General features: G+C 41.6%; 1 protein-coding gene across 1 annotated transcript; it reads right to left on the bottom strand.

Moving 5' to 3' along the window:
- Nucleotides 1-12,738: 12,738 nt before the first annotated feature.
- Nucleotides 12,739-18,844, bottom strand: LOC143474578 (serine/threonine-protein kinase pim-3-like). The gene is made up of 6 exons (XM_076972086.1): nt 18,799-18,844; nt 15,601-15,695; nt 14,724-14,774; nt 14,079-14,457; nt 13,791-13,967; nt 12,739-13,068 (listed from the first exon to the last, which is right to left on the bottom strand). The coding sequence occupies exons 1-6, from the start codon at nt 18,842-18,844 to the stop codon at nt 13,046-13,048; spliced, it is 771 nt and encodes a 256-aa protein (XP_076828201.1). The 3' UTR covers nt 12,739-13,045.
- Nucleotides 18,845-22,866: the final 4,022 nt, after the last annotated feature.

Genomic DNA, 22,866 nt, shown 5'->3' with positions numbered 1-22,866 from the left:
AACAGCATGCCCAGTACTGGGTAGAGCAGCATGCCAAGAGATTAACCTCATAACCTCATTGAAGACATAAGAGAATGCTCGCCGACAACAAAAGAGGAGCTAGTGAATAAAATATCCTAAAATATTCCATAGACTGGGTGAGTGTCCAGGTGAACACCACATTCATGTTGACCCTGATGCAACACCAGTTATACATGGCTGCCGGAAAATCCCATTCACAGTCATGGATAAGTTGAGGGAGACATTAGCTAAGCTAGAGAAAGCAGATGTTTTCACTCCAGTCACCGAACCAACAAACTGGATTACCAGTCTTTGTCTTGATCCTCCTTTGCTTAAACAAAGCAAACAAGTGTCAGCATTATTCCATTCACACAGATGTTCATGTTCAAAGCAAACTTGCAGAGAAGAGTTTTCTTCATTTTAGATGAAAAGGATGGTCACCATACCTGTCAAGTGTCCCGTTTTGGCCGGGACAGTCCCGTATTTTACCGCTCTGTCCCGGCGTCGTCCCGTATTTTTATTTTTCCCGTATTTGTCCCGTATTTTCAGTTTTCAATTTTTTTTTTAAAGCATTCATGTGCCGCTCCAAACAGAATTCTGTCACTAGCCTCGCGAGAACTGCCACCCAGACTACTGCAGGTAGCAGTTCTCGCGAGGCTAGTGACATAATCTGTTTGGCGCGGCACATGAATGCTTTAAAAAAATAAAAATTGAAAACTCGCGGGTTTAGTGTCAACAGTGGGAGCATACCTGGAACAACAAATCAGAGATGGATTTAACGAGAGAAGGCAGTCCTGCCTAAAAAGCTAAGCGTACGTGTAAGTACTTTGACGACTGGGACAGGGAATTTACTTTCCTAAAGAGGAACATGAAGGGGCATAGCTACTCATTCTGTAAGATATGTAGCTGTGATTTTAGTGTCTCTCATGGGGGAAGGAACGATGTCCGTCAGCACCAGTCAATGGTCAGCACGAACAATCTGCCAAGCACAAACGCGGGCTAAAGGCACAGAAATATGCCCAGGAGATGTCCCCATTTGTAGCTAGAAATACCACTAGAATTTTTTAATTCATTTGTAGTTCAAAACATATTTGGGGTGTTTTTTCTTCACCTTTTGCCACTCCAAATATGTTTTCGTTTCTCCTACAGCCTCGATTGCAGCTATATGCAAATAACTTATTATGCAAATTAGGCGATGACGTCATATACGGGAAATGTCCCGTATTTTTAAATACAAAACTTGACAGGTATGATGGTCACTGGCAGATCAAGCTAGATGCACCTTCATCTCTCTTGCTACAGATTTAAGCGCCTACCATTTGGAATCAGATCAGCCGGTGAGGACTTGTAACAAAAGAACAGTGATACTTTTGTTGACATCCAGGGTGTGCATGTCACTTCTAGTGAAAAAGAACACATTGAAATTCTACATAATGTAATGAAACATCCACAAGAAATGAATGTTAAATTAAATGCAGAAAAAGTTCAGTACAAAAGGTAAGAGAGTGAACTACATGGGGCATGTGATAACACCTGAAGGTGTGCAGCCAGACAAAGATAAGGTGAGAACAATTACTAATATGCCAGCTCCCTCTGACCGAATTGGTTTACAACGACTATTAGGTATGACTATATATATATATAAGTATATGCCAAACGAAGCAGCAATCACAGCACCTTTACAACAGTTATTAAGGAAAGACATGGAGTGGGGCTGGTCTCACAAGCATGAAGCAGCACTATAGTCTCAAAAGATCTTTGTCTGAGGCTCCTGGGCTGAGATTCTTTGATCCTGCCAATCCAGTGATGTTACAAGCAGATGCATCCAAGGACGGGCTTGGAGCATATCTGATTCAAGAAGGTTCAACTATGCACAAATTGAGAAAGAACTGCTTGCGGTTGTGTTTCTGCGTGGAAGATCCACCAGTATATGTTGGTGCCTCTGTAACTGCGTTGTGTTGGATGGTGGACTCACACATTTATTCGTTTCCAGACTCAGTTTATTTTATACCGATCTGACAAAGCATCGTCACTGCCAGCGAAGTAGCATTCACTTTGGAATGTTTGCATTGCTGTGGCGCTCATCGACTGGGGCAATTCTCACTAACATAAAATTTGAATAAAACAAACATATACCTGACAAACAGAAAGAAAGCGTTGTCGCTGCCAGCGAAGTAGCATTCACTTCAGAAATTCAGAGGGAGAGCAGAAATTAGCTGTATGCCAACTAGCTATCTGACCGCACAACTGAAAAGTATTCTACATATACTAACAAAGGAACACACGATGACAGAAATACTAATACAGACACTAAATAAATTTTTACAAAGAATGATTAACAATAGACAATTAATTACTATTTATTACAGATTAGTAATTCTTTAGTATGGCACCGCTACTATCATGTGCGCCTTACCATTGCTGTGGCGCTCATCGACTGGGGCAATTCTAACTTAAACTTTGTTTAAGTTTTGCTCAGTTTTGCTTTGTTTAAGTTTTGCTTTGTTTTGCTCAGCTTTGTTAGCTGAGCACGCACACAGCAGCCAATCACATTAATAGTATCCATGTTTGCTGACCTAAAAGTGGAATTAACCACTAACCCGTCACACCTCTTCATTAGGCACCAGCCAGGCTCCAGAGAATGCTGCTACAGGTACAGTGTAACGACCTTCATGTCAAGTACATACCTGGAAAAGACATGCTTATAGGAGATACACTCTCTTGTGCTGTCAATAATGCAGAAGATATGGAGGGGTATATGTATACAAATGAAAGGGTAATGTATGCAATGGAGGCTACTGAAGCACTCTGGGAACAGATGTTGGCATAGCTCAAGGAAGCAACAAGCAAAGATTATGTTTTCAGAAAGCTGATGGAAGCACACCATAGGGGATGGACAAAGCGCAGAATACAGCTGAATCCAGTGCTACTTCCTTACTGGCCAATCCGAAACACAATCAAGATCATTATCATACCAAAAGCACTAAGACCAGTAATACTGCAGAAACTACATGTAGCGCAAAAGGGTATCCGGTGCACAAAAGAAAAAACAGGAAAGTGTTTATATTAGCCTGGGATGTCCGCACAAATTGAACAAGTGGTTGATCAGTGTTCTGTTTGTCAGCAACATTTGCCAAAAAATCAAGAGAGCTGTTAGTCGCACGAGTTGCCTTGGTATAAGCTGGGTGTTGATGTTCTCAAGGTTCAAGGCAAGTCCTTTCTACTGATGGTGGACTACCTATCCAAGTCTCCAGAGGTGCAACTCTCCGACAAGACAACATACACTGTGTAACGATGCACACTATGGGTTGTGTGGATCAATGCATGTTTTAAGTTTTGTGTTCACTTAATCAGTGGGTCATCCGCAAACAACCTGCTAGGTCGTAATGTAGCAGTCACTATGGGGCTCGTGAAAAGACTACAGGAGGTCCAAACCTACAACTCAGAAATTTGTTTACTTGACAAAACTGATTAGAATTTCTTTCAATGAGGATACTGTGCCCTGTAGCATTGCCACTGCCAGGTGTGTATCTGCCTCTCTGTTACCCAAGGCCAAGCATGAACTGGATCGCATGGTCCGATGTGTTAACACAACTAATCAATGACAGTTCCAAGTTGAGTTTGTTTTTACTAGTTGTTAAATTGAATAAGTGATTCAGATGTCATCCATCTTCTTCTAGATGTGTCCAAGTGTGAGGTGTCAGTGCAGCCAATGCGAGAGTTTTCCTAGCCAGGAGAAGCTTCCGCAGTTACTGGTGCAAATCTCATCCCTGGTTAGAATACTCACAATCCAAAGATGCGGCATACTGCTTTTAGGCATTTTTCCCTTCCTGATGTTTGAGGGTTATTGTGACTGGAAAAAGGCTATATTGGATAGCAATTAATGACATTGAGACGGGCAAGGGAAGAACAAAAATAAGGAAGCGATCATGTCAGTCTCAGGAATAAGAGAGATTTAATGGAATAAAGTGCACTAACTCAAAAACCTGTGACTTAATCCAAATCAAGGAAACAATAATGTGTGAGCTGTAACATTGAGTAGCGGCCGAAGCAACTTCTTTACTCCTGTCTGCGTCATTAGAAAAGTTACTTCCACAGGACTCCGTGTAAAAGTGAACAAAAATAACTTTATTACAGGATGATGAAAAACAAACAAAGGTAAAACTTTCAAAACTATGGTAGAAAAAACATGTGCAGTAACATTATACCCTAACGCAAACACGGTAAGAAAACTGTTGCTACTAGCATCCAATGCAGCTCACTCTACTAACATGTCTAAACTAGTGCTGCCGCAAGGCTACTTCCATTTGAACACCTGCCGTGCACGGCCCATGCTCTGCAAAGAACGATCACGGTTTCACTTCGCGACAGCGGATTCGAAAGTGTTCTGGCTAAATGCCGCAAGATTGTTGGACATTTTAAGCATAGTCCATCAAACGCAAATGAATTAAGACAGCAGCAAGCTTCACTTGGACAGAAGCAAGAGTCACTCGTTCAGGATGTAGCGACGAGGTGGAATTCTAGGCTAGAGATGGTGAAACGAATCTAGCAAAACAGTTCTTCGCTGACCACAACACTGGCTCTGCACAGCAGCAGTGTTGCCATGTTGAGCGAACAGGAGCTTGCCAAACTGCAAAAGCTAGAGGAACTACTTGAACCTTGCAGGTAACTTATTATTTACTCCTCCTCCCCACTCCCGTGGTATGTGTGTGGGTTTTCTCTGCCTATATTTTCTGTGTTTGCTCGCGCGTTTGTGTGTGTGCGTGCGCGCGCGCCCTGTCTGTCTCTCCTTTGATCCTCGATGTGGGTATGTTTATAGACATCTTTTTGTCTTCCCAAAGATGAAAGGGGTGAAGTGTGGGCTTTATTACACAACCTTATGATGGGAGACATCACTTCACAAGAGCCATCTGCAGAAAAATCGCCTCCAAAGAAGAGAAGGATGTCTGCCGCCTTGCAGGTTTTTTATGACACGGATACAGATGAAGAGGAAGAGTCCATAGAACAAGGTCTGGACCGCTACAAAACAGAGTCCAAGATAGATATGGAGAGCTGTCCACTACAGTGGTGGTCAAAGAGAGAAGGAGCACATGCAAGGCTGGCACCCATTGCACGCAAATATCTGTCAACCCCTGCAACCACAGTGCCTTGTGAGAGGTTGTTTTCAGTCTCAGGTCACATCATCCAAAAGAAAAGAGCTGCCTTGTCCCCTGACAATGTAAACAAACTGGTCTGTCTCAGTAACTGGCTAAATGTAAAGGAGGAATAAGCTGAGTCATTATACCATATCTGTGACGGGCGGGGGTGAGCAACAAAAAGGAAGCGATCACGCCAAGTCTCAGGGAAAAAGGATGGTTTAATAGAAAGTGTGCAAACCTAAAACCCGTGCAATATCTCCAAATTAAGGATATAATGACCAGCGGTCAACTGGTACAAAGACAAGACATATATAGGTAAACAAATGACCCTCAGGTGAGACGGATCACGGGCTCCGCCCACCTGAGGGACGCACATGACGTCACCAAACAACAACAGCAACAACAGCCGCTGTAGACGGAGGCGGCCGGTAGGGGGCCGCCTCACCGTGACAATATCGGTGAAACAAACAATGTGAACTCTTTGAAAACATTTTTTTTTATATCTCTTTGTTAGATTTTGTACTGATATTGTTGAAATTCAAATGACAATTCAGTAAAGTTCACAAGAGACAATCTGTGTTCAAAGTGAAAGATGCAATTAAACAAAGCATTTGAATATAATTACAGTGTTGGTTTTATTTTCATTATTTCAGTTTTCATTTAAATATAATTATTAAAAGTTTTCGATTAACCGCGATTAATTACAGAAAACTCTGCGATTAATTAGTTTAATTAATTTTGTTTATCGAATGACAGTCCTAGTCTAAACATGTCCCAACACATTCCCATTTCCCTTAAAGGGACAGTACATAGTATATTTAAATTTCTTATAAAAGCTAATTAACTATTCATTTAAATACCAAACTTGGTATTAATGATTTGGCTCCTACAAACAACTTGCAGGGTTGCCAACTCTCACGCATTGAGCGTGAGACACACGCATTTGACCGTCTTCACACGCCACACTTCTGATTTCTCAAGCCGAAAAAAAAAGCTAGTTTACTTACTTACCTCTGATCCATATCTATGATTCGCCCGGTATCAATCTACGTTCGCCACCCCCTCCAGGTTCAAATCTTACTCCAAGTGATCTTCAAAAGTTGGCAACCCTGTAACATGCAGTCAACTGGTACATAGGCAGACAAACAACACTCAGGTGACTAACTCCCTGATTGGCCACGCCAAGATGAATTTACTGCATTTTTTATGCATATTTTTTTATGTATTTTCAACATGTATTTTTGCATCTTTCAAGTTGCATTACTGCATTTTAGTCTACTACCTTATAGAATAAATATTATTAAAATGAACGTGGCCCCTAAATTTTTATTCTTGTTTCAAAACATTCCAATATTTTTAACAAAATCCTTTTTTAAACATATTAACAAATTGGTTGTTGAGTTTATCTGGCATAATAAAACACCCAGAGCACGTTTGAGTATTCTGCAAAGGCATCGTACACAGGGGGGTTTATCATTACCAAATTTCTTATAATATTACTGGGCCTGTAACATACGGATATTGTCATATTGGATTAGCACTGCAAAAGAACAGGATCACCCCAAGTGGGTGCAATTGGAAATAAACTCATGTAAACCGATTTCACCCCAGGCATTGATTTGCTCAGTTATACCCATGCCTGAGCCTTTATCCAGCTATACATCTAACCCGGTTGTGAAACACTCATTGAAATCCTGGATACAGTTTAGAAAAACATTCTCACTAAAAAATCCTTCTGTATGGGGGGGGTTCTGTATTTTCTTTTATTTTTTTTGTCCACTTTTTTGATGTAACATTTTATTCGGAAAATAATAAAAAGTATAAATACATGTTTGGCCAGGCCTTTGGTTCAGGGTAGATATTGTAGATAATTTGTACGTACTGAAACATTACTTAAAATGTGGCATTAATTCCAGTATTATTAAACTTTATCTGATTATTTTATCATCCTTAATTCGTATGTATTATTTCTCTCAATCGACTTTTTATTATTTTAAACCTTTTGTTGATTTGATTTTGTTAAATTGATTTCAATTTTTTTTATTCATTATATGTTTCAGCAGTGACATTCCCAAGGATAAATCTCTGGTTGTAATATAAATTTTATATGTATATAAATAAACTTGCTCACAGTGCCGTTACTCGCATCTTAAAATTGAGTCAACCACCATATGGCGTAAAAGTGTCCCCACCTGAATCACAAAAGGCAACAAACTGATAAACAACTCAAAACTCCATATTCATTAAACTCCTATATAATAAAACAAAACAAAAAACATTTTGCACTTTGTATTGCAGTTCAATTGAATGGAACATTCTGTTGCTCCTTCGTTGGGTCAACAGGTAGGTGTACGTCAAGCTGCTGATCTGTGTCCTGAGCAGATGTTGGCATGTAGAGTGCATCGTGCTCCAAGGTTTTTACTTTTGTTTGTTGCCATATTTAGCAACAACGCAAGGTAGGAAACATAGGAGCCTGTAACAATGCAGAACAAATGCGGTTTGTAAAGGAAGGACGACTGCACTGCACATCTTAATGGCTGAATACACACATCTTAATGCCTGGAAACACACAACTGCTTTCATAAATTATATTCTTGTCACTCAAAGTCTCACTTCCATTCCTCAGATGAGATTTCAAAAAGAAAGAACTGCTCCATGTAAAAGTTCATATCTACACCTCACCTCCTCCACCACTTCTTCTTTTTTCTATGTGCCATTCCCTGAACCTCACTGTTCTTTTCCTCCTTTCCATCCCTCTGTTCAGTTTTCCTTTCCTCATATATCACGAGTGACAGATCTCTGATATAGATATAAAAACAAATTCTAAAACTATTGCTAATGCGATTTTTCACAATACAGTACATGACATGCAAACCGTAGAAGACACTTTTCCAGCACCTCCCCACATACCTGCAGCAAAGCATCTCTGTAGCTCTGGAAAAAACGCTTCTTTGCACGTTCACAGTAGATGCATGTCTCGGAATTATGGGGTGTAGATCTGGGATCAATCTTGAGGGATCTTGAAGCCTGTTCACTCATCCATGTTGTTACTGGTGTCCTGCTGATCTCACCGTTGATGTTATCCTCAGGGGTAGCAGCTCCTCGGGAGAAAGGTGGAGCACTGGTTACAGTAGAAACAGCAGCAGAGACCTCCAGGTCAATCGAAATATCCTCCATTTGAGTCAAAACCAGAGGAGCCTTAGAAACAGAAACAGTAACAGAACTGCCAAAATGATTCTTCATTAAGATTATGAAAGGAGCAGAACAGAGCGATCTCCCCACCCCACAAGTGTACCTGTTCACGAGCTCCTCCCTGCTGGAGGAGCTTCTTAGTATTTTCACTCAGGTTGGTGATGGGTGGCAGACGAGTCCTGGCATTCCACATGTGTGGAGATTCAGAGGGAGGTGGAGAAGCTGCTGGCACGATCCTTGGGATGTTAGGCCAAGCACTACGGGGAGCTGCTCCAACAGTCTGTCTGGAGTCGCCTGCTCCTACACAAGTGGATGGCAAAGTGACATTTGCCCTGGTGGTAGATTTAATGAAATGAAAGGATTCAAGGCAGAAGCAGAAACGGTGGTCTTGTTGATGCAGGACCACAGTTTCTCCCTTCTCTAGAATATTATTCTATTTCAAGTAGCTGAGGGTCTTTTTGTATAAAATTATCTAAATATCTTTACCTAGTGGCAGTTTTTCAAAAGACAAAAACTATTTCAAATAAGGTTTAAAAAATCAGAGCTATTTTGACTAATCAAAATGCTATTTTCTGCAGTGTGAAAACAATCCTACATAAGTACAAAACAGGCTTATTGAGGTGTTTTGGAATTATAATTCAAATATTATGTTTGTGTGAATTTCACATTATTTCAACCTTTCACTAATCAAATCTCAAACATGTATGGTCCTGTAGATGAGGAGACTTAATCACCTCCAGAAAAGAGGGGTCGCATGGAGACACGCGAGCAGCTGACGGAGATGGCAAAATACGGCAGTGTGGGGAACATATCAGAAGACATCACGGAAGGCATCACAGCCCAGTTGAATGCCATCCCACAAATGGACAGGTAACTGCTTTTGCCAGAAAAGTGTTGAGTCACTTAGTTTCCTGTTTCATCTCTTTGGAAATGCTTCAGACCATACAGGAGTGGACTGTCCAGCATGCACACCAGACACAGCATGAAAACTGGTTCATGGACCTCCCTGAACTAATGACGTTCATTGCAATCCTCATCTTGCGAGGGACTGTCCGGCTTCCAGCGGTGCATGACCCATGGTCTGCAACACTGGCAGTGCCCTCCATCATCAAGATTATGTCGCTAAACCGCTTCCAGGACATCATGCAGCACCTACGCTTCGACGACAAGGACACACGCAGCGAACGAGCTGCAACTGACCCGTTTGCATTATCCCATACCTTGGCAAAGACTATTGTGGTTGAAATTCTGTAACTCTTAAGCACAATAAAAGTCAGAAGCAGTTGGGTACTCTCTTATTTTTTAAGATGGAGTAAAATAAATGTATTAAGCAAATATGGATTAATTAAGCAAGTATGGATTAATTCCAGAAACCCCTGTTAAAAAACGCACAAGGCGTCTGCCACAGAGAGCTAATTCCCCTCTCCAAACTCTCTCTTTTATAATTTAATCATAAGCACACACAGTGTCCACGAGGTGATTAACAGAATATGATTGTGTAAACATAACGTAAATCACACATGATTTAACAAATGTATATTGCCCTCTCCCCTTGCATGTCCCATCCACGCTCAGCATCCTCGTGATGGCATGATGGACTGAGTGTCGCTGTAGCCCCTTTCAAGTTGAGATTAGGGGGGACCGGCCGGCGCTTCCAGCGAGGTCAGTTTAGGAACACCAGAGGAACATCAGATTAGGACTGAGCCGAGGCCGTCCAGAGAGACAGCACTACACTCCTGAGGCCTACTGAACCCATGAGGATGGCTTCAGTGCCATGATTAACACACATATATGCAAAGAGCCCTAACATATACATCTAATGTGTTTAATATATACTAAGAAAGCCTGGCATAAAGGGAAATCATAAAATTTCCATCATATTTCCCTCCTTTCTGTCCTTTATGGACAAAGTACATCAACTTCAGATCACTCCATTGCAGGCTTTCGATCGTAGCGTCACATACAGAAAGTCCATGGATGGCCAAACAAGTTACATCATTACCACATTGTTTGAAAGATTACTTATTTAACTGAATCAACATCAGAGAAATCATAAGAATCAACATCAGAACATTTTAGCAGAATGTCATTGGTCGTCATCGTGAGGTTCTTAGGTGTAAGGGCCGCTCCTGCAAGACACAACTCAGGAGAGACAGCAAACAAGGTACACAGAATAAAATCAAAATAATCAACATAATTCTATTATGTCAGAGATGTTATCATGCGAATCGTTAATAGCATTGTGCTCCATCACAGGATGAGCAAGAGCACAGGGTTCATGGTGGGTGATCATTGACCTTTCTTGACAGCTGTTGTGCTTGGAGTGCGGGCACGCCCAATCTGCACTCCTCCCACTCGACTGAGGCACCCCGAACACCCTCCTTTCACCCTATAGGAGCTGGGATGCAACCTACTCCATGCACTCGGCCTCTGTGCTCACCAGCTCTTCCTCCTAAAAACCCTTCACGACCACCCAATCCCCTGGTTTCAGGTTGTGCTGCAGACCTTCCCATGGCTTAGGCAAGGCCCCTTACACCGACCTGTGACAGAAAACAGGTTTGCACAATAACTTAGCATGCATTTGGTGGCCTGCCAAATTTTTTGCAGTAATACCCCCTCCCTTTGTATTGCTCCCGCCCGCTCTGACAGTTCAGAGGCGTCTGCTGTCGATAGGAGCTCGCTTATCTCTGCTGTGGGAAACATCAGCGTTATCAGCACACAGAATGCATATGCTGTTCAAATGTGTTCATATGTCTCGTCACATGGCAAAACACATTTATTTAGCAAAAACTCAGTAGCAGGTTTAATCACTTTACCTACGTGTCATCTACGTCTATAGGCAAAAGCATTTCTTCATTGCAAAGCATGGGAACAGTTTGTCTTACCTGACCCTTCCGGATCGTCACCAGTCAACCCCAGGGTTGCCAACTTTTGAAGATCGCTTTGCTTGGCTAGGTATGTTTGATGCGCTTCTTTTTCTTGCTTCTGTGTCCTCTGGTTACTCACCCTCTTTAGCTGGATTTCTGCATGTGTCCACTTTGTGTTGGTCAGACGTCTGTTTTCAGCTGGCCAGTCCATCCAGCCACATCTATTTCCAGCTTCAGGCACAGAAGACGTCGCAACTCATGTGATGTCGGTCTGAACTCACGGCAAAACAACTCCAGTTCATCCGCAAACCTGCAACCCCCCACGTCCTTGGGGTGTCCGGATTGCTTTATGATTTTCTGTGAGTCCGTTAAAGTCCATGTTCTCATAACCAGCATAGGCTCGTCCTGCCCCGCCACCTCCACCATTGGGCACGTCACCTGATCGTTGGTTGTTGCCAGAACCATCGACCACTCCTCTGGAGGCGGGGGCAGGGACGATTCGCTGTCGCAGACCATCAGTTCTCGGCTTGGCCAGTCTGTCGCATCCTGCACGTCACGTGATCCCGTGTGCGACGCCACTGGGCTGACCGGGTGCTTCGGAGGAGGAAGAGGTTTCGCTGGTCTTGGGGTTGCGTCGTTGGAGGGAGGAGGTGGGGCTGTTGGGACAGGTCGGGGTCACCTGGGACGTCTGTCCAGGTCTGGATCTGCAACACACTTGACAGACTTGAGATTTTGAAACTCGTGTTGAATCTTCTATTTGGTTTTTAACCCATTAAATTGACAGTTTGAGCAGAAAGATGAATATTAGTGGCCTGCTGGAGGTGATTTTGCAGGGCTCTGGCACCTGCTCCTCCTGTTCCTCTTTGCACAAAGGAGGAGTTAGTGGTCTTGCTGCTGGGTTGTTGCCCTCCTACGTCCTCCTCTATGTCTCCTGGTATCTGCTCCATGCTCTGGACACTGTGCTGACAGACACAGCAAACCTTCTTTCCCCAGCTCGCATTCATGTGCCAGCCTGGATGAGCTGCACAACCTGAGCAACTTCTATGGGTTGTAGACACCGCATCATGCTACCTCTATGGTGAGAGAACTGACAAAGTGACCAAAATATCAGCCAGAAAGGATGGGAACAGAGAAAAGGTCTGCAGAACCACTCTTATAAGAGGCGTCTTGCTAACTGCCTCTCATTTCTACCTGTTGTCTGTTCCATTTGCACAACAGCAGCTGAAATTGATTCAGTGTTGCTTCCTAACTGAATAGGTTGGTTTCACCAAAGTGTGGTTGACTTGGAGTTACATTGTGATGTTTAAGTGTTCCCTTTATGTGTTCCCAAATGTCTTGGTCCTCCCGAGGTTTCTTCCTAATCCCCACCATCATAGGGAGTTTTTCCTTGCCACTGTCGCCTTTGGCTTGCTCATTAGGGATCTGGACCCATACGATTGTAAAGCTGCTTTGTGACAACATGTGTTGTAAAATGCGCTATATAAATAAATTGGACTGACATTTTTTGAACAGTGTATATTATTCATAATAAACTTAATATCACCCAACTTGACATTCACCAAGTGCACTTCAATCTAACACATTAAGAATCTTAGACAATGTCAATTATATTACATTATATATTACCCAACAGTTTCATTTCAGTTTCTAGTAGATCACTTGAAGAATATCCAAGAAGACAGTATTCATTCTGTTTGAGCAATTGCGTAAGTGTTTGTTCTAAAATAAAATCCAAGGCATGGACCACAAACTGCACATTATTTTTTTTTATTTCTGGAAGGCAGGATCTTCACTGTCCCAAACACTCAAGCTGCTCATCCTTCTGATGCTGTCCAGAGGTTTGCTGGTTTATGTGGTCCTCAAAACTGAATCTATGGAATTGGGGGGAAAAAAACCATTTAGAACTCAGAATAAATAGAGGAACAGTACAGATAGTACAATCCTAAATTGCATTTTCGATTAATAAAGTACTACATATAAGCATATACCACTTATAGCATTCAATTGTTATATAGTACACTATGCCTGACCCAGATTTTTCTGGTCCATAAGCAACAACTTGATAAGCTCATCCAATATTACACTGCACCTTGCAATTTAATTTTGCACTGTCCTCTAGTCTCATGCCCAGTACCATTTACCTCTACACTCCCTGTCTAACCTGAATTAGTTCTGAAGTCCTTCTAAAAACCACTCATGTGCAAGAACATCCTCGAGCTCAGGACGTTTTTCAGGGTCCTTTTGCAGACACCATGTTATCAGATGGCTGCACTCTGTGTGTGTAGCAACGGAATTAGTTGAGAAAGGAAATCAGTTACCATCTGAAACCTCTGATCTGACTGTTCTAATGGCTTATTCAACGTTTTTAAATGACAGAACTGTACAGAAACCTCCACTAACAAAAAAGACTGAACAAGTCTTTTTATAATTTTAAGACGGTTACAAAATGTTGAATTGCCAATTCTCCATTCTTCATTAGTCCATTTTATCAATCTGTGGTTGTGTATTACATTACCAGATGAAATGATTACATAAATGATCATTTTGCAATTTAGACTTTCTAGTTATCTTAAAGATGCTTCTGCCTTTTCACCTCTGGATGGGATTCCCTTGAAGCACAGGTCTGCCTCAACAATGTCCTCCACCGTCTCAAAGGGCATAGCTCCACAGACAAGAATGTAGAGGAGCACACCCAGACTCCAGATGGTGGCTTGACGGCCCTCATACGTCTTATCAACCAGCCATTCAGGTGGGGAGAATAACTTGGTGCCTGAGACAACGAGAGAGAATCATCAGTAACAAAATAAAAAGTTTATAATAGTCTCTAATTTGATCCCATTTTTTAACTTGAGGTGCACATTTCATTCCTATGGTGAATAACCTTTAAAGAGCCTGTATGGTCCGGTCGTAAGCAGATCACCACAACCAAAGTCGATCAACTTGACATTAAGTGTGTCTGTGTTGACCAGAAGGTTCTCTGCCTTGACGTCTCTATGTAGAACTCCACGGTCATGGCAGTGAAGGACAGCCTGAACCACCTGATGCATGATCAGTCGTGCCTGTGGCTCAGGCAGTTGGAATTGGTGCAAGACCAAGAAGTCAAACAGGTCCATGCACGGGATGGGTCGCTCCAGAATCAAGATGAAGCAGTCCTCGCACTCAAACCATTCTAGGAGCTCCACAATATGCTCACAATGAGGCGGCTTGCACACCATCTCCATTAAAGCCACCTCTAGGGGGAGACTGCGAGTTTCGCCAGGCTAAAATTAAGGAACTCATGGTTAGTATGCGTTTGAAGTTTCACAGTAGAATTATAGTTAGCAGGTTAACATTAAAGGGATCTGAATTGGTACCAATCATTAGATGAAACCTGAATCTAAAAAGTGAACTGTTTTCTATTCGTGTTGGAAGGAGTCACTGAATGGAAAATTAACAGTTTTGCGTTTATAGTTCCTTTGCAATTTTACCCATCTAAAAAGTTCCAGACATTGTTGCAATATTACATAAGTAAAGATATTGGACTTACAACAGTGATGAACTGCTCTTTGTCACTCCTTGGCACAATTTTAATGGCGATCTGGTCACATAAAAAACACAGCAAGTGAAGTTGTTTACACAAAACAGTCAGTTCATTTAAGTCAAGTCAAGTCAAGTGGCTTTTTTTTGTCATTACATCTGAGTACAGGTACACAGTATAATGAAATTTTGTTCCTCCGGAACCGTGGTGCAACACAAATCAACAGTACAACAGACAACATAAAGTGTGGCAGGGTAGCAGTACAAGAATGTGCAAAATGTGCAGCATGGGGCAATCTCACAACAAAACACTACAAAAAATACAATAAATACAACAGGCGAAGACAACTGACAGACATGACGGTGTAAAGTGCTGGTACAGTGCAATGTGGTGTGAGTGGTGTCGGAGATGAGTGATATATTGTGTCATACATGAACACAGTGGTTCTGAGGTAGTTATTAGGTCCTGTGGGAGAGCAGCAAATATTTCTGGTGGGGGGTTCAGTGCAGTCTTTTTGTGCGTGTGTGGGGTCAGATCAGTGTTGGTGTGTGTCAGTTCCGTATCTGGGAGTTGAGGAGCCTGACTGCCTGGTGAATGAAGCTGTGAACATATCTAAGATGGTAGCCACAGCTTCTCTGGTAACTCATAAATCTGGAGTCTGATAAATACTCATCCACAGATTGTCAAGCTTATCACATTGTATATTCAGGATCTTTGTGTTCAAAAAGTGGAAAAAGGTCAAGGCACATTAGACTTGACCACTTGATTGCCATGTGAATAACAAAGGCTCTCTAGGGAAAACTCATAGCTCCTTCAAAGTTCTAATCACAATCTAAAATAGAAATTAGGTCCCACAATTATTCTTGTATTGTGTGCTGATGCTCACCTGTTTTCCATCAGCATCGCGGACTCCTGCATACACTGCGCCGCATCCTCCTTTGCCCAGGAGATCTCCCAAAGTGTAACGTGAAGTGAAGCTCTCTACATGAAACAAAAACAGTTACATCCTTGTACAACATAAGATTCAGTCAAAAAAAATTCAGCAGGTGTAAAATGCTGGTAGTGTTGAGGGTGTTACTCTAGACCAGTGGTTCTCAAACTTTTTAGACAAAGTACCACCAACTGTCAAACGAAAAACCTCCACGTACCACCTACTACCCCCCCCCCCCCCCCAAAAAAAAAAGAAAAAGCTGTTTGGCAAGTTTAAGTTGTTGACGGGGGGGGCGGGGGGGCGAATGTAAATTGTTACCGGAAGGATGTAAAATAGACACGAATTAAGTATTAGGCTATATCACGATGGTTGGCGCCAGACCGAACTATATGGAGTGATTTTTGTTTCAATAGTTCCACAAAAGCAAAAGTAAATCCAAGAGCAGAAAGTATATGTTATGAATGCAAAACAGAAAAAATATATCAAAAGTATATATTTTTTATATAATTGGTTATTTGAAACTTATTTTCGTTTGCATTTTGACAAGTTTTTGGTTCCATTGTTTTTGTTTTTTTGGATTTTCCCAGTAAGGTCTTTTGCTTCTGGAATCTCTCTTTGCTTCTGGTTCGTTTTTTGCTTCTGACTTTTGGAACACATTTCACGTGTGGGAGGGTCTTAGATGAAGGCGTTCCTCTGCAATCTCCATTGGTCACTGATTCCGGACTGACACAGAGCTCTGAGACCGTCTCTGGGACCAAGCCACGCCCACCCCACCAGCTCCCTAGCGTTTTCAAACATGGCGGAACGCGGTGGTTCTGTTTCACAGTAGCATGTAAACTAAGTTTTACCATAAAAGTTTATACAAAGGTTATAATTAATTGGTAAATGGTCTGTAGATATTGCAAATGTACACTGTATAATAACTACATTAAGCATGGCAGTTAATATTTAGCACACTTCACCAGCGCGAGCTTTTTAAAATTTTAGTGAACTGGATGCAGGCATGAAAATCTGTCACCTTGCGGCGAAATTCGCCGTTTTGAAGTTTTCATATTTTGTGGTAAAACAAACTCTTATGAAAAATAGGTAGATAGTAAAATAAGAAACGATTTTTTTGTAGTTCTAAATGATGAACCCTGGTATTTTTTACACTCATTTTTGCCGCTGATGTTATTTATTGGTTCATTAAGATATAATGGTTTTGACTGAGCCATCTGGAATGGCGAAAGCGGCTCGTGTTTACGGATCTGGCTCCATATATTGACAAGACAGGTCAATATTTTTCAGCGCGACATTACCGTGAGAGAAGTCAACAGGGAAGAGCGTGTTTAAAGCTAGCCTTTAAATTATTTTTAATTTAATCGCTGCTGTAGCTTCTGTCACCGTTTTGCTACATTCACAATAGTAGCGACTAGTTACTCGCTCCTCCTGGATCATTCGCTAGCGTCCCCGCGGGTCTAAAGTGAGAAGGAAATTAATCCGCACTCTGCGTTTCAATGGACTACTCTTCTTACTCCCACCCCTCCAAGTTAAAATCTTTTTGTTTTTATCTCTGAGTCGGACAGTGTCTGAATGTCATGTCTGACATGTATTATGTTTAGTATCTCTATGTTCAATGGTTCAATGAATATTGTTCACTTCTTAATAAAATATGGACAGCACAAGATGCATGTGATGTGTGTTTGTGTGTGGTACCTGCAGAACACTGAAAAACAGTGTGAGTGAACAAAGCTGGTTGTATATAGGGTGGCCACTTTTCAGTATTGCTTTAATTTTGGTATTTGGCTTTAATTTTGGTATTTTTTACTATTATGGATTTTACTATATTTGGCATCACCTCTCGTACACCAGCTGCCCCCCACCCCCCGTCCGTCGCCATACCAGATATTGCAAATACTCATATTTCTTCCACACATCAATGTTCTCTCCATCCAGTTCACTAAAATTTTAAAAAGCTCGTGCTGGTGAGCATGCTTAATGTAGTTATTATACAGTGTACATTTGCAATATCTACAGACCATTTACCAATTAATTATAACCTTTGTATAAACTTTTATGGTAAAACTTAGTTTACATGCTACTGTGAAACAGAACCACCGCGTTCCGCCATGTTTGAAAACGCTGGAAGCTGGTGCGGTGGGCGTGGCTTGGTCCCAGAGGCGGTCTCAGAGCTCTGTGTCAGTCCGGAATCAGTGACCAATGGAGATTGCAGAGGAACGCCTTCATCTAAGACCCTCCCACACGTGAAATGTGTTCCAAAAGTCAGAAGCAAAAAACGAACCAGAAGCAAAGAGAGATTCCAGAAGCAAAAGACCTTACTGGAAAAATCCAAAAAAACAAAAACAATGGAACCAAAAACTTGTCAAAATGCAAACGAAAATAAGTTTCAAATAACCAATTATATTAAAAATATATACTTTTGATATATTTTTTTCTGTTTTGCATTCATAACATACTTTCTGCTCTTGGATTTACTTTTGCATTTGTGGAACTATTGAAACAAAAATCACACCATAGAACTAGTAACTCATTGAATCATAGATGTGGATCAGAGGTAAATAAACTAGATTTTTTTTGTCGACGTGAGAAATCGGATGTGTGGCGTGTGAAGACGGTCAAATGCGTGTGTTTCACGCATTTGGCAACCCTGCTCATTACACACATATGTTATAATGTAGTTCTCCTGTAGTTCGTGTTGGTAGTGGTTGGTTTACAGCACAAAAAGTCTTCGTGCGACATGCCCTCATACTCATATCGCACGTAAACGAGCAAGTTGGCTAAATCTGCGACATCTAGGGATTCATCTAACTGCAGTGAGAAGCATTTACTTATTTTAATTCTCTCGGTCAATGTTTGTCTGACGTTGTCCACCATTTCATCAATTCTGCGAGTGACCGTGTCGTTTGAAAGATGCACCAGGTCGAACTGTTTAGCGACATTTTCTCCGCACATAATACGAGTAATCCCTTTTAGTTTCTGAATTTCAGCACTTGTCATAATTCTGTTTTAATAAAAAAAATGTGTTGTGTAAAAAAAAAAAAACCTCAAAGCATCTTTTATTTTCCGAGTTCATCTGGCGTACCACCGCGGGGTGCTCTGCGTACCACCAGTGGTACGCGTACCACAGTTTGAGAACCACTGCTCTAGACAGACCTAGGCACTTCTCCTCTCTCTTCCTCTTCCTCGCCTGCGTCTCCATGGGGTGGGGTGCCAAGTCTTGAGGAGCATCCCCTGTTCTCTTCCTACTCTGCCTCAGGGGTTCCTCTTCTCTCCCTCGCTTTGCAGAGGAGCGGGACGCCGCCACAGGACCTTCAGTCGGGGCAGAGCGCTTCCTCCTCTTCTTTTTCTCACTGGGCCACGAGGTGTGTGTGGACTTTTCACCACATCCAACGGGCACCAAAACTGTGATGTCCTCTTTGTCCCCTTCACTCTTGATCTTTCTGCTCCTGGGACTTGGTGTGCCAGAGTTGGAAGAGGCTCTGCTTATAGTGGCCTTGCAGTCCCTGCACCTGGAGGGTCCAGGCACCACAGAGTTCTGCCTGAACTGGGCCACTTTCCTGGGCTTGCTCCCCTTGCCCTCAGCTAAAATGAAGAGAACACAATGTTTTTGTAACCTTTAAGTAACATTAGGATTATTTTAACATTAGCCATATAACATAATATTAGCAACATAATGCATCATTTATATTGGGGGTCATTTATTTTGACATGGGGGGGGGGGGTGTTTTGTGGAGTGGCGAGATTAAAGCTCGCGTTGTGTTCGGTGGATTGCTCCTACTTCCGAGGTGGATTTTAAAAAGTTAAAAGTCCCATCCATTGGCTCTATTGTGGAATTTTGTTGAATACGTCCTTTTTTCGGAAGCTAGAGTTTATTTTAAACTCCCATGCCTTTCACTACTAAGACACCAGATAATTATATATCATAATTATATATAAGCAAATATAGTGTGTGTATCGTTATTTGTAGTAGTAATTGCGATCGCAAGATATATGCAAGATAGGATGTGTTAGCTCACTGGAAGTGGAAATTACCCAACACAATTTAGTTTGTATAGACCACTAACAGGCGGACGGCGGTCCGGATCCGGACCCGAACGCAGTCCTATAAGGACCCAGAATATATTGTTAAAAATATTTTTTTATTTTGACGGGAGAATTAATTTTAAACCGGAGCATTTATTTCAGGGCTATTGAAAAAAACACTCCGTCACGAGTGTTACGTTCGCCACCCCCAACAAATCACGTTTAATCCGACCCGCCGAACGTGTCTAAATTATAGTAAAATCGTCATTCATTTCCCCTTTTCACCCTTTCATTTGCAATATCCTCGTTTCCCCCAATATATAGCGCATTAGTCCAGACACATTGACCTGTTGGAGTGGAACTTTCCTGCTGCCGTTTTGCCCTTCGGTAAAAATGAGCGGAGCAAAGAAAAGAAAAGTGGACACGGAGTGCCGAGTGTTTAAAAAAAAAGTGGACAACAAAATATTTTTTCACGGAGGTCCGATCAACGGCTGTATGTCTGACATGACAAGAAACGGTTGCAGTTTTCAAAGAGTACAATATCAGCCGTCACTTTGCTACGAAGCGAGCAAGCAGTCAACAGAAGGACAAGCGGCTACTGCTCAGACGTTGGCAGTTTCTCTGCATATGGAAAGTTTGGAGGAGCGTTTTTAAATTAATCACAATGTGCGCATTTACGCACAGCAGCGGTTCAGTAGCTTCATGAACACGCCGCACATCGCTCTCAATTTAAAGAGCCCTTTCTGGTTTCTGCTGCAGGTAGGATATTTAATGCAGTCTGTCTCTCAGAACAATCCGTCCATGATTTTGCGGTGTTTGAAACGATTAGAAATTACTGAGCTCGAGTATTTCGTTGGGTAATAATTAGGGGTGGGACGCGATTAAAAAAATTAATCGAATTAATCGGAAGCTTTGTAATTAATTAATCGAAATTAATCGCATTTTAATCGCATTTCAGTATTTAACATGAGAAATATTAATTTAAGTTTGAATGATGAATGAATCAATGAACATAATCATAAACTAAACTAAAAAACTATAAACTAAACATCTTGTTTATTTTTCCACCAGTCTACTACACAGACCAATATATGTGTAGTGTGCAGAAAACAGTTCAGAACATTGGAAATTCTGATCAAAAATGTTGTTTAATTTTGGGAGTTTTGCTCAGGATATTGGAAGAATTGAAGTAAATCAGAAGATGTTTTTTAATAGCATTTTAGCAATTTCTTTAATTTCCCAGGCTTCTGCCACAGGCATCTCCATAGTGCCTAGAAGTGGTCTTCTGCATGCTCAAAGCAAATGACTGGATCTTCATCATCTATAGATTCATCATCTATATGAGCTGTCACACCAAGATAATTCTTGTTGCTAACAGAGGTCCAGTGATCCCCAGTCAGAGCCACATTTGTGGCGCTCTTCACAATAACCTGTTTTACTTCCTATTCCTCATCATACAGCTGCTGGATTTTCTTCGACATTGTCTTTCTGGGGTGAGTTTCCCAAAACGTTCTTAGCGCCAAGTACTTCGTTACCTCATTCTTACGTACGAGGTTAAGAAGTACTTGGCGCTAAGAACGTTTTAGGAAACTCACCCCTGGACGGTAGTTCGTAACTTGCATCAGTTGACGCAATTCGCAGCGCTTCTTGTAAGTCTTTATCTTCGACCACAGGGAGCGGACAACACAAATAATGTGACGCGTCATGTATAAACGTGTGCGGAGTCGCGCGCTACGGCCACTCGCGAAAGTTTAATCCAGTCTTAATGGTCCAATGAAGGTAATTTAAAAACCAGGACATTTCCTCACAGGATGTGAATTACGGACGTTTGGTCACCCTATCGTATTAGGAATACATTTAGCAGCTAAGTTATCATTACTGACCTGCGCATTAAGCTGGGCGTACACTGCGATTTTTGGCCCATTTTCAGCCGATTTTTCACTCGTTTCGGCTCAATCGCGTGTCGTGCATCGTATAGTTTACACAGGTATACGAGGAGCGATTCACAACTCCCGATCAGAAATCGCAGCGTCGCAAGAATATCAAACATGTGTGAAATTCAAATCGCTCCTCGTGAGAGTATCGCACTGTTGAAGCAGCTCCACGAGCCGACTCTCCCTGCGATTTAGTCGTACAGTTTGAGCTGGAGCTGAGTACACGATTTAAAATATCGCACAGTGTACGCCCAGCTTTAGCCGCAACATGTTTTGCGTTGAGGTGGTAACGAAGGGTGGAAGTGCTCCTGTGATAAGCGAACTCCTTCCTACATAAAGTGTAAATAACACTATTTTTGTTTGTAGCCTACTTCCATCTGGTCCATATAATCTGTATGTCTGGAACTCGTTCACTGAGAAACATTCCACGGTGCAAAAGTGTCTCGTCCGTTAAATGCGTTAAAATGCGTTAATTTTTTTAGTGCGTTAATTTTCCTGTAATTAATTAATCGAAATTAACGCGTTAAAGTCCCACCACTAGTAATAATATGTTTTGAATGTTGAATGTGTTCCATTTATCTTTGTCCAGTATGTGTTGATTTCATTAACTTTGCACCTTCAGTTGAAATGTATAAAAATAATCAATTTAATTGCGTGTCAAATGCTCCTGACCCGGACAGCGTTAACCACCACACCCCATGATGTACTGGTAAAATAAATTAGTATTAATGGCGCTAATGTCTTCTAACGTTAACTAGAAAATTTAGCAATGCTAACATAGGTTAGTCATGCTTCTCCAAAAAGCTTGGGTTAAGTCGGTCTTGGAAAAATGTGCTTATGTTTTCTATTCAATAACGTCCTGTAAACCGATACTGAAAAAATAGCGTGACTTACCCTTAGGAGAAAGGGAACGATCCATGTCTTATTCGCTGTGCGTAAATATCGGTTTGACCTGACGCGCCTTTTTTTTGATCCTATCGTCGTCTTGCCGGAATATGGTAATGAACTAATGAACCCGAACAGGACTTTGTATACATAGGGTAACTATGGGTAACTGTGATGTCATAATAACATTGCGCCATCCTCCCACAAACTTCTACACCTGTGTTTCTGTGATGAGTGTATGAAGTGTAATATTTAGTATATTAAATATTTTATATATTTTAGTATTTGACATTTCACAGAAGGCAGGTGAAATGCTATAGGCTAACTGATATTTATGAAGCTGTGCACTGTATAGATGGACAAATGTTACCTTTTGTGT

This window comes from Brachyhypopomus gauderio, chromosome 14 (assembly GCF_052324685.1).
Source record: "Brachyhypopomus gauderio isolate BG-103 chromosome 14, BGAUD_0.2, whole genome shotgun sequence".
Taxonomy (NCBI): Eukaryota; Metazoa; Chordata; class Actinopteri; order Gymnotiformes; family Hypopomidae; genus Brachyhypopomus; species Brachyhypopomus gauderio.
Note: the sequence above shows the minus strand (reverse complement) of the source record. Positions and strands in the feature narration are given on the sequence as shown.

Coding starts and splice junctions, on each gene's coding strand:
- LOC143474578 (XM_076972086.1), bottom strand. CDS start 18,844: ATGGAGACGCAGGCGAGGAAGAGGAAGAGAGAGGAGAAGTGCCTAG. Junction 14,775..15,600: donor GCGATGCTGATGGAAAACAG/GTGAGCATCAGC, acceptor TTATGTGACCAG/ATCGCCATTAAAATTGTGCC. Junction 14,458..14,723: donor AAGAGCAGTTCATCACTGTT/GTAAGTCCAATA, acceptor CCTTAATTTTAG/CCTGGCGAAACTCGCAGTCT.